Source organism: Salvelinus alpinus, chromosome 2 (assembly GCF_045679555.1).
Source record: "Salvelinus alpinus chromosome 2, SLU_Salpinus.1, whole genome shotgun sequence".
Classification (NCBI taxonomy): domain Eukaryota; kingdom Metazoa; phylum Chordata; class Actinopteri; order Salmoniformes; family Salmonidae; genus Salvelinus; species Salvelinus alpinus.
The window spans coordinates 84,347,185-84,359,334 of NC_092087.1; the positions used below are offsets into that span (position 1 = coordinate 84,347,185).

At 42.4% G+C, this 12,150-nt stretch overlaps 1 protein-coding gene across 2 annotated transcripts in view; it reads right to left on the minus strand.

Moving 5' to 3' along the window:
- Positions 1-632: 632 nt before the first annotated feature.
- Positions 633-12,150, minus strand: part of LOC139567986 (interleukin-2 receptor subunit beta-like) — a 28,686-nt gene continuing 17,168 nt past the window's right edge. For both annotated transcript variants that reach the window (XM_071389633.1, XM_071389632.1), the window contains exons 3-10: positions 11,441-11,552; positions 11,232-11,307; positions 10,896-10,995; positions 10,409-10,542; positions 10,070-10,274; positions 9,562-9,664; positions 9,252-9,336; positions 633-7,498 (exon numbers count right to left, since the gene is read on the minus strand). In XM_071389633.1, coding sequence (XP_071245734.1) covers positions 6,317-7,498; positions 9,252-9,336; positions 9,562-9,664; positions 10,070-10,274; positions 10,409-10,542; positions 10,896-10,995; positions 11,232-11,307; positions 11,441-11,552 — 1,997 coding nt within the window. In that variant the 3' untranslated portion in view covers positions 633-6,316. The remainder of the gene's footprint in view (positions 7,499-9,251; positions 9,337-9,561; positions 9,665-10,069; positions 10,275-10,408; positions 10,543-10,895; positions 10,996-11,231; positions 11,308-11,440; positions 11,553-12,150) is intronic.

Here is a 12,150-nt window from a genome sequence, read left to right on the forward strand (position 1 = left end):
CTCCATGGCCAATTTATTGCCTTGCCTCCCTACTCTTCTACATTTGCACACACTGTACATAGATTTTTCTATTGTGTTATTGACTGTACGTTTGTTTATGTGTAACTCTGTGTTGTTGTTTTTGTCGCACTGCTTTACTTTATCTTGGCCAGGTCGTAGTTGTAAATGAGAACTTGTTCTCAACTGGCCTACCTGGTTAAATAAAGGTGAAATAAAAAATAAACATTTCAAAGCCATCGCCTGTAGCACCGTACATCCTCTCGGGGCATGTAACAAGTGTAGGCTCTATAGACATCACCAGTCGACGCCTAACAACAGCAGCACCTTCACCATCATCCGGTCAGCCCGGCCCGCATCCAACAGGGTCTGTGCTATCTGGTATTGTTGGGACGGCTCTACCCCATTGAAGTTGAAAATTAAATGAGTTAAAGTAAGGGTTAGTGTTAGGGTTTAGGGTATGGGCGTTCTAAGGATCCCGGATAGCACTGACCCATCCCACAGGTATGCCTATGCCCTCTATTGATACATTTCAATGCGTCCAATGGAAGTGTTTGTAGAATTTATAACGCACGCACGCGCACACACACACACACACACACACACACACACACACACAAACAGAGCGAGAGAGAGACAGTTGATTCTTTATTAATTGGCTGAAATATAAAAACACCGACTATCAAGCAAGCAACGTAGTCTATGTTAAACAATACATCCCTTTACCAATTACTATCAATAAGATTGTAATAACAACTAAGCTGCCTTATTAAAAATACATTTAAAATGGCTAACTTACAATAATGACAATTTGCAAAAACCCAAACATAATTTCATCTGCAACATTTTTATACATTTTTTGATAGAATTTTTGATAGAATATTTAAAGCACACAATATACTTGAAGTGAAGCCGCTCAACAACAACTACATCACATTAGTCATCTAACAGACTCCCATCCAGAGAGACACACAGATCTCCCACAAGGTCAACAACAACAACTACATCACATTAGTCATCTAACAGACTCCCATCCAGAGAGACACACAGATCTCCCACAAGGTCAACAACAACAACTACATCACATTAGTCATCTAACAGACTCCCATCCAGAGAGACACACAGATCTCCCACAAGGTCAACAACAACAACTACATCACATTAGTCATCTAACAGACTCCCATCCAGAGAGACACACAGATCTCCCACAAGGTCAACAACAACAACTACATCACATTAGTCATCTAACAGACTCCCATCCAGAGAGACACACAGATCTCCCACAAGGTCAACAACAACTACATCACATTAGTCATCTAACAGACTCCCATCCAGAGAGACACACAGATCTCCCACAAGGTCAAAAACGTGGCCCCGAACCAGCGATCCATCAGCCCCTGGCCCAAGCTCCCAACCGCCAGGCCACCAGCCCTCCAAGACCACCCCCCCCCCACCCAGTTCCCTAAGAGCTGCCTCTCAACCACCCGAGAAAAATGTTATCATTCCATTCCCCACCCCAAAGCCCCCAATGCACCAACAACCAAAAAAATGAACAAAAGACAAAAAAAGACAAAGACAAAGGACAACAGAAAACAACAATGCAAAAAACAAAAGACATCAAGAACAACTGAAATCATAACAGCAAGGACAACTAAAATCATAACAGCAAGGCCAACTGAAATCATAACAGCAAGGCCAACTGAAATCATAACAGCAAGGCCAACTGAAATCATAACAGCAAGGCCAACTGAAATCATAACAGCAAGGCCAACTGAAATCATAACAGCAAGGCCAACTAAAATCATAACAGCAAGGCCAACTAAAATCATAACAGCAAGGCCAACTGAAATCATAACAGCAAGGCCAACTGAAATCATAACAGCAAGGCCAACTGAAATCATAACAGCAAGGCCAACTGAAATCATAACAGCAAGGCCAACTAAAATAACAGCAAGGCCAACTGAAATCATAACAGCAAGGCCAACTGAAATCATAACAGCAAGGCCAACTGAAATCATAACAGCAAGGACAACTGAAATCATAACAGCAAGGCCAACTGAAATCATAACAGCAAGGACAACTGAAATCATAACAGCAAGGACAACTGAAATCATAACAGCAAGGACAACTGAATATGTTTGAGTGCACGTATGGCACTATTTACATGTGTGTGTGTGTCCATGTATGTGCACGTGTGCATTTGAAGGAGAGTGTGTGTATATGCATGTGTACAAACACCTGCACGGCATCAGCCTCAGGCAAACAGGCATTAGCTGTAACAACACTGCCCCTCAGTGTCATTCAAACTTACTTTTTGTTTTGTTTTATTTGGACTTTATTTGTTTTACTTTTATCTTTGACCGTCATTCTATCCCCCACCAAACAACTCCAATCCCACTTGTCTCCAATTCCACATCCCAACCCTCAGCGTCCCTCAGCCATTCCCATCTCTAATGGCCACCCCCATATATCTTTCAACTATGCTGTGATGTTTAACTTACAACAGTATTATTTAAATATACAAAAATAATAATATAATTTTTCAAAAGAGACATTACATTCAAGATGGTCATGTTATACACAACATAATAATACATTCTTCATTTCTACTGAGAGGTTTATCAGTATCAGATCAGTATTTACTGTGAGCACAATCATAGTATCATATTGATATCATGAATAGATGTACTACTGACATGAGAGGTAGAAAAGTGTTTAGAAGTGGTATAAACAACAAGGCCCGAGGGGGTGTGGTATGTACCAATACACCACAGCTAAGGGCTGTTCTTCGGCACGAGGCGACGTGGAGTAAATTAGCCATATATCACAAACGCCCGAGGTGCCTTATTGTTATTATAAACTGGTTACCAAAGTAATTCGAGCAGTAAAAATAAATGTTTTGTCATATCCGTGGTATACGGTCTGATATACCATGTATTTCAGCCTATCAGCATTCAGGGCTCCAACCACTCAGTTTATTAAAGCTTATAGACCCTTTTCTGAGTATTCAACAGAAAATATATGACTTGAGTGAAAAACTCAACGGCTACTTCTTCTTTGTTTTTTAAAGTAACAAAGTAGCCTACAAGACAAAACACTGTTTATGACTCTAACATTTTGGCACTGAACGTCGGATCTTGGTGGAAATAAAACATTTTTTTTTACAGATCTTTTATTAATGTTCAGGGTATAAATTCATAAAACGGGCCGGATCTGGCGCGCAGGCCGCTAGTTGAATAGCCCTGATGTACAGTATCTACTGTACATGCATATCTATGAACCTATCTAAAACATTCCCATACCTCACGCACATCCCATTAAAAGGGAAATCTGGGATTCAAACAGAAACAAAAGGAATGTACCAATCCTAGACTGCCCCTTTTTTCTCTATCCACCTGGAAGCACTGTATCCCTCCCAATGACGTATATAAACCCTGGATTGCTGATGCTACTGTATGTTTTGGCCAATGAGAGGCTTTGAAGCCACCGGTCGGCCATATTGGCACTCCTCAGAAAAGCAGTCCTCCATAGAGTACGAGTATGAGTCATAAAACACATAAAACTTAGCAGTCAAACAGGGAAATGGTTCCAATCATTTTTACACCATTCATTTTCCCCATAGGGGATTTTAGAAACACTTAAAATAAGGGCTGTGTTTCATGTAGGCTTACCCTGATTTAATGTTTTGATAACCGTGTAAATCTCTCTAGGACAAGGTGACTTTTATCAATATATTCGCCTGTATTTACCCCACAAAAATGTGATGCTAATTAGCTGCTAATGTGGCTATCATAAAGAACTACAAATGCCATGAGGGAAAGGTAATAATTAAAAAAATGTTTTTTAAATGTAACCTTTATTTAACCAAGCAAGTCGGTTAAGAACAAATTCTTATTTACAATGACGGCCTACCGGGGAGCAGAGGGTTAACTGCCTTGTTCAGGGGCAGAATGACATTTTTTTACCTTGTCAGCTCTGGGATTCAAACCAGCAACATTTTGGTTACTGGCTCAACGCTCTAACCACTAGGATACCTGCTGCCCCAAATCTCTGGATTACGTGTCTAATGTTAGCTAAATGGAGTAATGAATGAATTGGCAGAATCTTTTCAAATGTACAATTCTGGAAACTGTCTTGTGCAAGTTTAAAAATGGACACAATACCTGTTAGCAAAAGGTGTCAGCGATGACACCAGAGATGATGTGCATGACCTTGTTGGGATTTGTAGTCTTGCATGATGTCTATGTTGATGCTAATTAGCATTTTCGAATCGGAGAGTGAATAGAGCCGAATATACAGTACCAGTCAAAAGTTTAGACACACCTACTTATTCAAGGGTTTTTCTTTATTTTTACTATTTTCTACTTTGTAGAATAATAGTGAAGACACCAACACTATGAAATAACACAAATGGAATTAAAGTGTTAAACAAATCAAAAATATTTTTATATTTGAGATTCTTCAAAGTAGCCACCCTTTGCCTTGATGACAGCTTTGCACATTCTTGGCATTCTCTCAACCAGCTTCATGAGGTAGTCACCTGGAATGAATTTCAATTAACAGGTGTGCCTTGTTTAAAGTTTATTTTGGAATTTCTTTCCTTCTTAATGCATTTGAGGCAATCAATTGTGTTGTGACAAGGTAGGGGTGGTATACAGAAGATAGCCCTATTTGGTAAAAGACCAAGTCCATATTATGGCAAGAACAGCTCAAAAAAGCAAAGAGAAACGACAGTCCATCATAAATTTAAGACATGAAGGTCAGTCAATCCGGGAAAAGTTTCAAGAACTTTCAAAGTTTCTTCAAGTGCAGTTGCAAAAACCATCAAGTGCTATGATGAAACTGGCTCTCATGAGGACCGTCACAGGAATGGAAGACCCAGAGTTACCTCTGCTGCAGAGGATAAGTTCATTAGAGTTACCAGCCTCAGAAATTGCAGCCCAAATAAATGCTTCACAGAGTTCAAGCAACAGACACATCTCAACATCAACCGTTCAGAGGAGACTGCGTGAATCAGGCCTTCATGGTCGAATTGCTGCAATGAAACCACTACCAAAGGACACCAATAATAAGAAATGACACCAATAATAAGAAGAGACTTGCTTGGGCCAAGATACACAAGCAATGGAAATTAGACTGGTGGAAATCTGTCCTTTGGTCTGATGAGTCCAAATTTGAGATTTTTTGTTCCAACCGCCGTGTCTTTGTGAGATGCAGAGTAGGTGAACGGATGATCTCTGCATGTGTGGTTCCCACCGTGAAGCATGGAGGAGTAGGTGTGATGGTGCTTTCCTGGTGACACTGTCTGTGATTTATTTAGAATTCAAGGCACACTTAACCAGCATGGCTACCACCGCATTCTGCAGCGATACGCCATCCAATCTGGTTTGCGCTTAGTGGGATTATCATTTGTTTTTCAACAGGACAATGACACAACACACCTCCAGGCTGTGTAAAGGTTATTTGACCAAGAAGGAGAGTGATGGAGTGCTGCATCAGATGACCTGGGTTCCGCAATCACCCGACCTCAACCCAATTGAGATGGTTTGGGATGAGTTGGACCACAGTCAACAAGTGCTCAGCATATGTGGAAACTCCTTCAAGACAGTTGGAAAAGCATTCCAGGTGAAGCTGGTCGAGAGAACACCGAGAGTGTGCAAAGCTGTCATCAAGGCAAAAGGTGGCAACTTTGAAGAATCTAAAATATATTTTGATTTGTTTAACACTTTAACACCGCCACAAGGACTCGCTAGAGTGCGATGAGCATAGGAAAGCCCCCCGGCCAAACCCTACCCCAACCCATGCCGCTCTGGGCCAATTGTGTGCCGCCCTATGGGGCTCCTGCTTGCGGCCGGCTCTGACACAGCTTGCGATGCAGTGTTTTAGACCACTGCGCCACTCAGGAGGCCACAGTCCTTATTTTAAGTGTTTCTAAAATCCCTTAAGAGAGAAATGAATGGTGGAAAAACAATTGGAACCATTTCCCTGTTTGAACGCCTCCACTGTGGAGCTCTATTGGAATGGATGGAATTCTACAGTATTTCATTTCAATGCTTCATGGACAAAATGACATGTTTGTAAGTCTTGTTTGTTGTTGTAGTGGGGACAGTAACATTAGTTCTTAAAAAAGTGTGTCTGTAATAGAAACAATGTGGTAAAAACAAATGTAGACATTAGCAAATGCATTTCTATAGATTCCAAAGTATTTTTTACAATGGAGGGGGGCCAAGATGGAGGAGCAGTGGCTTCAAAACAGCCTGTCAGTCATCTAGTGTATCTATAAATCATTAGTCCCTCCCTAGTAAAAGGTTTCCATAGTTCAGTTCTGAGCTTCTTTCACTGGCATGTAGCCGCCACTAGAGGGCTCTAAAGCCATTGAAGAAGACAGGAGAGACATCTCCTCCAACAGCCTGTCTTGATGACTGGTACTCATACCCAGGGATGGAGCCAACCCCAACCCAGAGAAGGGGAAAGGTAAACCGGTCAGTGGAATAGGTAAGGGGGTGGAACAGAATGGAAATATATTGTTAGTGGTAATAAGAGGGATATGGTTACAGGCGGTCACAGTTGGCCCGACCGCATCCTCCACGCTCTCTTGACTTTCCTGATCCTCTCCCCCACTGCCAATGCCTGAATCTGGGCTCTGAGGGGCACGGCGTTGTGTCTGGATCTGGAGTTTATCCACACGTTCATAGGAGGAAGACATTGTGAGAGAACCTCCTCCAACCACCATCTCCGTACCCTTTCCCCCTACACTATCCAACCCAGGGAGGGTGAAGGGTGGCTGGGGGAAAGCGGACAGAGAAATGGGTAAGGGGGTGGAGCAGAATGGAAAGTTATTGTTATTGATAAGAGGAAGAAGCGGAACAAGATGGAAGTCCTGAGAGACAAAATGGGGAATGGTCGAAGTAGGCCCGTCCGCCTCCTCCACACTCTCCTGACTTTCCTGATCCTCTCCCCCACTGCCGATGCCTGAATCTGGGCTTATGAGGGCCCGACGCTCGGCCTGGAGCTTCTCAACACGCTCGTAAGAAGAAACCTGGACGATATCTTTACCTCCACTGATGCCTCCAAATATACCGCCACCTAACATCTCTCTATCCGTCCCTCCACCCCCCAACTCTATATCCTTCCCTCCACCCCTGATATCTCCGTCCTTCCCCCCTACACCTCTAACACTATCCATCCTTTCTCCTCTGTTTTCCTCCTTCCACTCTTCTATCTCTTCAGTAGTGCCACCTACTGGTCCGTAAGGGGAGTGTACAGAGCAGGGTTCCAGCTTGGTGGAGGTGGATCCAGGCTGGGAGCATTGAGATAACAAGTTGCTGAAGACGGAGTGGCCACTGTTGTCCAATCTCTTCTTCAGTAGTAGTGCAGTACCGGTCTCCCTCCTCAGGGGGGCGATGGTGCCAATGCTTTTGGTAATCTCTACCTGGGAGATGTCGTCACGGTGCAAGGCAGAGTCGACGAATTCAAAAGCGTACAAAGGACCCAGCCAAGCCTGTAGGCGTGCACACACACACAGAGACATAGAGAGAGAGACAGAGAGAGATTGAGAGAGAGAGAGACACACACACACAGAGGGAAATAAAATTATCATTATTTTCATTCCTTTTTATTGCAGAGGAGGCTGGTAAGGTGAGGACGGCATGGTCTTCCGACAGGTGGCCTCCCTCCTGCATGATGCTAATGTAAGACAATGGTGAGGACAGGTGTTACGTTCCCCAGTTTCTGTGTTGTAGTTTGTGTATTTGAGTGTGTCTTTCAGAAGATGGTCGGGCCCCAATTGATGATTGGAGAGCTGACCCCGCCCCCTCGTCAAGACGCAGCTGTCTCCAATTACCCATTTCTTCTGAAGCTATATAAGCCAGTGTTCTGTTGCTCAGAGGAGAGAATGCAGAGGGAGATTGATTGTGATGAGGAGATTGATTGTGATAGAGAGAATTCAATTGCTGAGAGCGGTGTTGGTCGTTTTTCAGGGAGCAGAGGGTTATATAGTGTTGGTTGTTTCTCAGAAAGTGATTTGGTATGTATTGTGTTAGTTTGTTGCATTATCAGATAGAGCTTATTTGATGTCCTTAGTTTCTTAGTTTGTTTGAGTAATTGTTTGATATTCTGTTTAATTTGTTCCCAGGGGGGAAGGCACCTAGGGAGTGCTTAGGCAAGAGGCCCACGGGCATACATATACCGGTAGTATATTCACTGTCTAGGCACACTAGGTAAGACCTGGGCGGACCACCCCCTGTATTTTGGTGCGTGCACCAGGGGGTGCTAAGTTAGGTAAGTAATGGGTAGGCAGGTAAGGGGGCTTTGACATTTACTTTCTTTTCTTTGGTTCCGTCCAGCCCCTTTTCCCCATATTACCGTGTGATGGAATAAATTCCTTGTAAACGGTACCACTCTCTCTGCCTTTGTCATCCTTACTCGCACCTACAGTCCCATACCTCTTTCACTTCACGGAGAGTTGAGTTGTAGCAGGGTGTTGCGTTCCCTCTTCATAGAGGCGTGCGTAACAACAGCTCATAATAATGTCTGGTAATAAATATATGGAAACTATGTGTTTTATCTGTTTGATACCATTCCATTCATTAGGCTCCAGCCATTGTAACCTAACTACCGCCATTGTAACCTAACTACCGCCATTATAACCTAACTACCACCATTGTAACCTAACTACAGCCATTATAATCTAACTCCAGCCATTATGACCTAACTACAGCCATTATAACCTAACTACAGCCATTATAACCTAACTACAGCCATTATAACCTAACTACAGCCATTATAATCTAACTCCAGCCATTATGACCTAACTCCAGCCATTATGACCTAACTACAGCCATTATAATCTAACTCCAGCCATTATGACCTAACTACAGCCATTATAACCTAACTACAGCCATTATAACCTAACTACCGCCATTATAACCTAACTACCGCCATTATAACCTAACTACCGCCATTATAACCTAACTACAGCCATTATAACCTAACTACAGCCATTATAACCTAACTACAGCCATTATAACCTAACTACAGACATTATAACCTAACTACAGACATTATAACCTAACTACAGCCATTATAACCTAACTACCGCCATTGTAACCTAACTACAGCCATTATAACCTAACTACAGCCATTATAATCTAACTACCACCATTACAACCTAACTACCACCATAACAAGGTAGTGCACAATACAGGGAATAGGGTCCCTTTTGGCACATGACTTCAGTCAAAAGTAGAACTGACCTTGAAGTTTCCATGGTGATGGAGGTTGAGGCCCTCAAAGTACCTGGAGGGATCTGGTATAGGAGGATTCAGAATCTTCTTGACCCTGTCAGCAATGAACGGAAAGTAAAGGAAGTTGCACTTAACCAACTACAAAACATTACATCTAAAACATGTTTACTTTACAGTCTGTTGGTGTTAAAATACATCACATTTATTTTGAATACAACTTGAAACCAAGCTTTCCTCCTACACATATGCACACACTCTCAGACACACACACAATAACCACCCACCTGCTCCTCTCCCCACGCACACACACAGTACTCACAATTTGCCTTTGCAGAGCAATATGGAGACCAGCAGGACCAGTACAACAACAGCTCCCACCACGGTGACCACCACAAAGTCCTGGTCTAGAACATCAGGACTACCTGAGAACAGGACCAGAGGAACAACATAGAACATACTTACAACGTATTTACAACGTACATAACAACACCACTGTTTTACTAAAAGATTGGCATAGAAAAGCCTTCATTTACATTTCTGTAAGTTTGTTTTGAGCACGTGTCTGCCTATCTAAGAATGAAAGAAAGAAATAGGGAAGGAAGGATGAAGAAGGAGAATAAGCTATTTTTCAAGATTCATATGGAAACACACTACTATGCTTGCATTCCAAATGGCAACATATTCCCTATTTAGTGCAGTACTTTTGGCCCATAGGGCTCTGCACTATGTAGGGAACAATAGGGCCATTTGGGACACAGGCCAAGTATATATAGGCCCACATTCAAACGTGTACTAATTACCAATGACATCACTGATGCTGTATTTACCTGTTGGCTTCATCTGGCCCAGAGTGGAGACCCATGATGCACTGGGGCTCCAGTCGCTCCACTGACAGGCTGGGTAATTGTCTGGGTCGGCTCGAACCCTGACCCTGACTCTGACTCTGACCTGGTACCTCCCTCCTCTCTCCAGCATGTCAGGGTCCAGGTCAAAATACGTCTGTTTGTTTGATATGTTCACCTCCACAGCATCCTGCAGTAGCACAACATACAGTAGGTGTACTTTTAGATAGTGTACAAAGAGACACTCTTTCACTGTATTCTCTCTTTCACATCTCTCCCCTTTCCCTCTCGTTATTATCTGTCCTCTGTCTCCCCCCCCCTCACCTCCCAGTGATGTAGTTCCTGTTTCCACTGTAGTTGGAAGTTATAGTTGGATATCATTTTTGAAATGGGAGCTCCTGGTGTCCAGGCGATTGAGGCATTGGTGATGTTTGGCTTGCCAGGGGGATGCATTTTAACTGCCAAACACAAAACAACACAGTTAATGTAGTCATAGTAGTACTAATATATTACTAATATCACTGAAACAAAACTACTAGTACTAAGTTGAATTAGAAATGTCAGTATCAGGTAGGAATTAGCATTAAGTTTTATAAATTAATAAGCTATCCAGCATGTTTGTATTGCAATATGTTGTATTATAGTGTACTGAGTTTGAGCATTTTGTATGCTGACCACACAAAAATCATTTTCATGTAAATGGACAATAAAGTTACAGTACGAGTCGTTGGTGTACAATTAATGTAGTAGTAGTAGGTTAGGAATATCTGACACATCGTACACAATATCACTCAAATGACTGTACACTTACTGTGGTTAAATGGTTGATACAGGTATTTAATCTGTATCACATAATCTTCTGTTTGTCCACACCGTACACCAATGGGTATTTCATCATCTTTCCGAAAGAACTGAAAGATAATTTACAGAAGTTCAGTTATCCAGGGTTGTTTGTCTATCAGTCTATATATATGCTATCATTGTTTTATTATTATTAGAAAAACGTAATAAATTATAAAAAATAAACAAATTCCTGGCTAATTTATTCATCCAGATTAATGTGTTACAAATTATAGTTTTGATCTATAATAATGCACATATATAACCAAGCATTGGTTTTTACTTGATGTAGTTTTATAAAACTCACTGGATTGACCTCAAAGACCAGACTGCCGCCTCTCAACGTTGTGTTGGAACCGCCCAAGGACTTCATCTCACATTGCCTGTAGTTACAACAGTGAACCATTGTTTCAGTTAGCATCTCAAATGGCACCCTATTCCCTATATAGTGCACTACTTTTGACCAGGACTATGGGAATAGGGTTCCAGTTAGGGTGCATCCTTAGTCATCTTTACCTTTTAAACCCGGGGTATTCACCATGCAGAGTGCACGGCATGTCTGGGGGCATGCATGTGTTGTTCAACACACATGTGATGTTACTGATGAAGTCATTGACACACTGCAGATCTTTGAGAGAGAGAGAGAGAATTCAATAGTTGTGGCTTAGCATTGTGTAATAGCCAGTTTTATCAGGCTCTATATCATGTTTTATAAGGCTCTATATGTCATATTGTATCATATATCATACAATGGCAAGAAAAAGTATGTGAACCCTTTGGAACGTGATCAAGACAACGGAGATGATTGTGGACTACAGTAAAAAGAGGACCGAGCACACCACCATTCTCATCGATGGGGCTGCAGTGGAACAGGTTGAGAGCCTCAAGTTCCTTGGTGTCCACATCACCAACAAACTAACATGGCACACCAAGCATAGTTGTGAAGAAGGCACAACAAAACCTTTTCCCCTTCAGGAGACTGAAAAGATTTGGCATGGGTCCTCAGATCCTCAAAAGGTTCTACATCTGCACCATTGAAAGCATCCTGACTGGTTGCATCACCGCCTGGTATGGCAACTGCTCGGCATCTGACCGCAAGGCACTACAGAGGGTAGTGAGAACGGCCCAGTACGTCACTGGGGCCAAGCTTCCTGCCATCCAGGACCTCTATACCAGGTGGTGTCAGAGGAAGGCCCTAAAAATTGTCAAAGACTCCCGCCACCCTA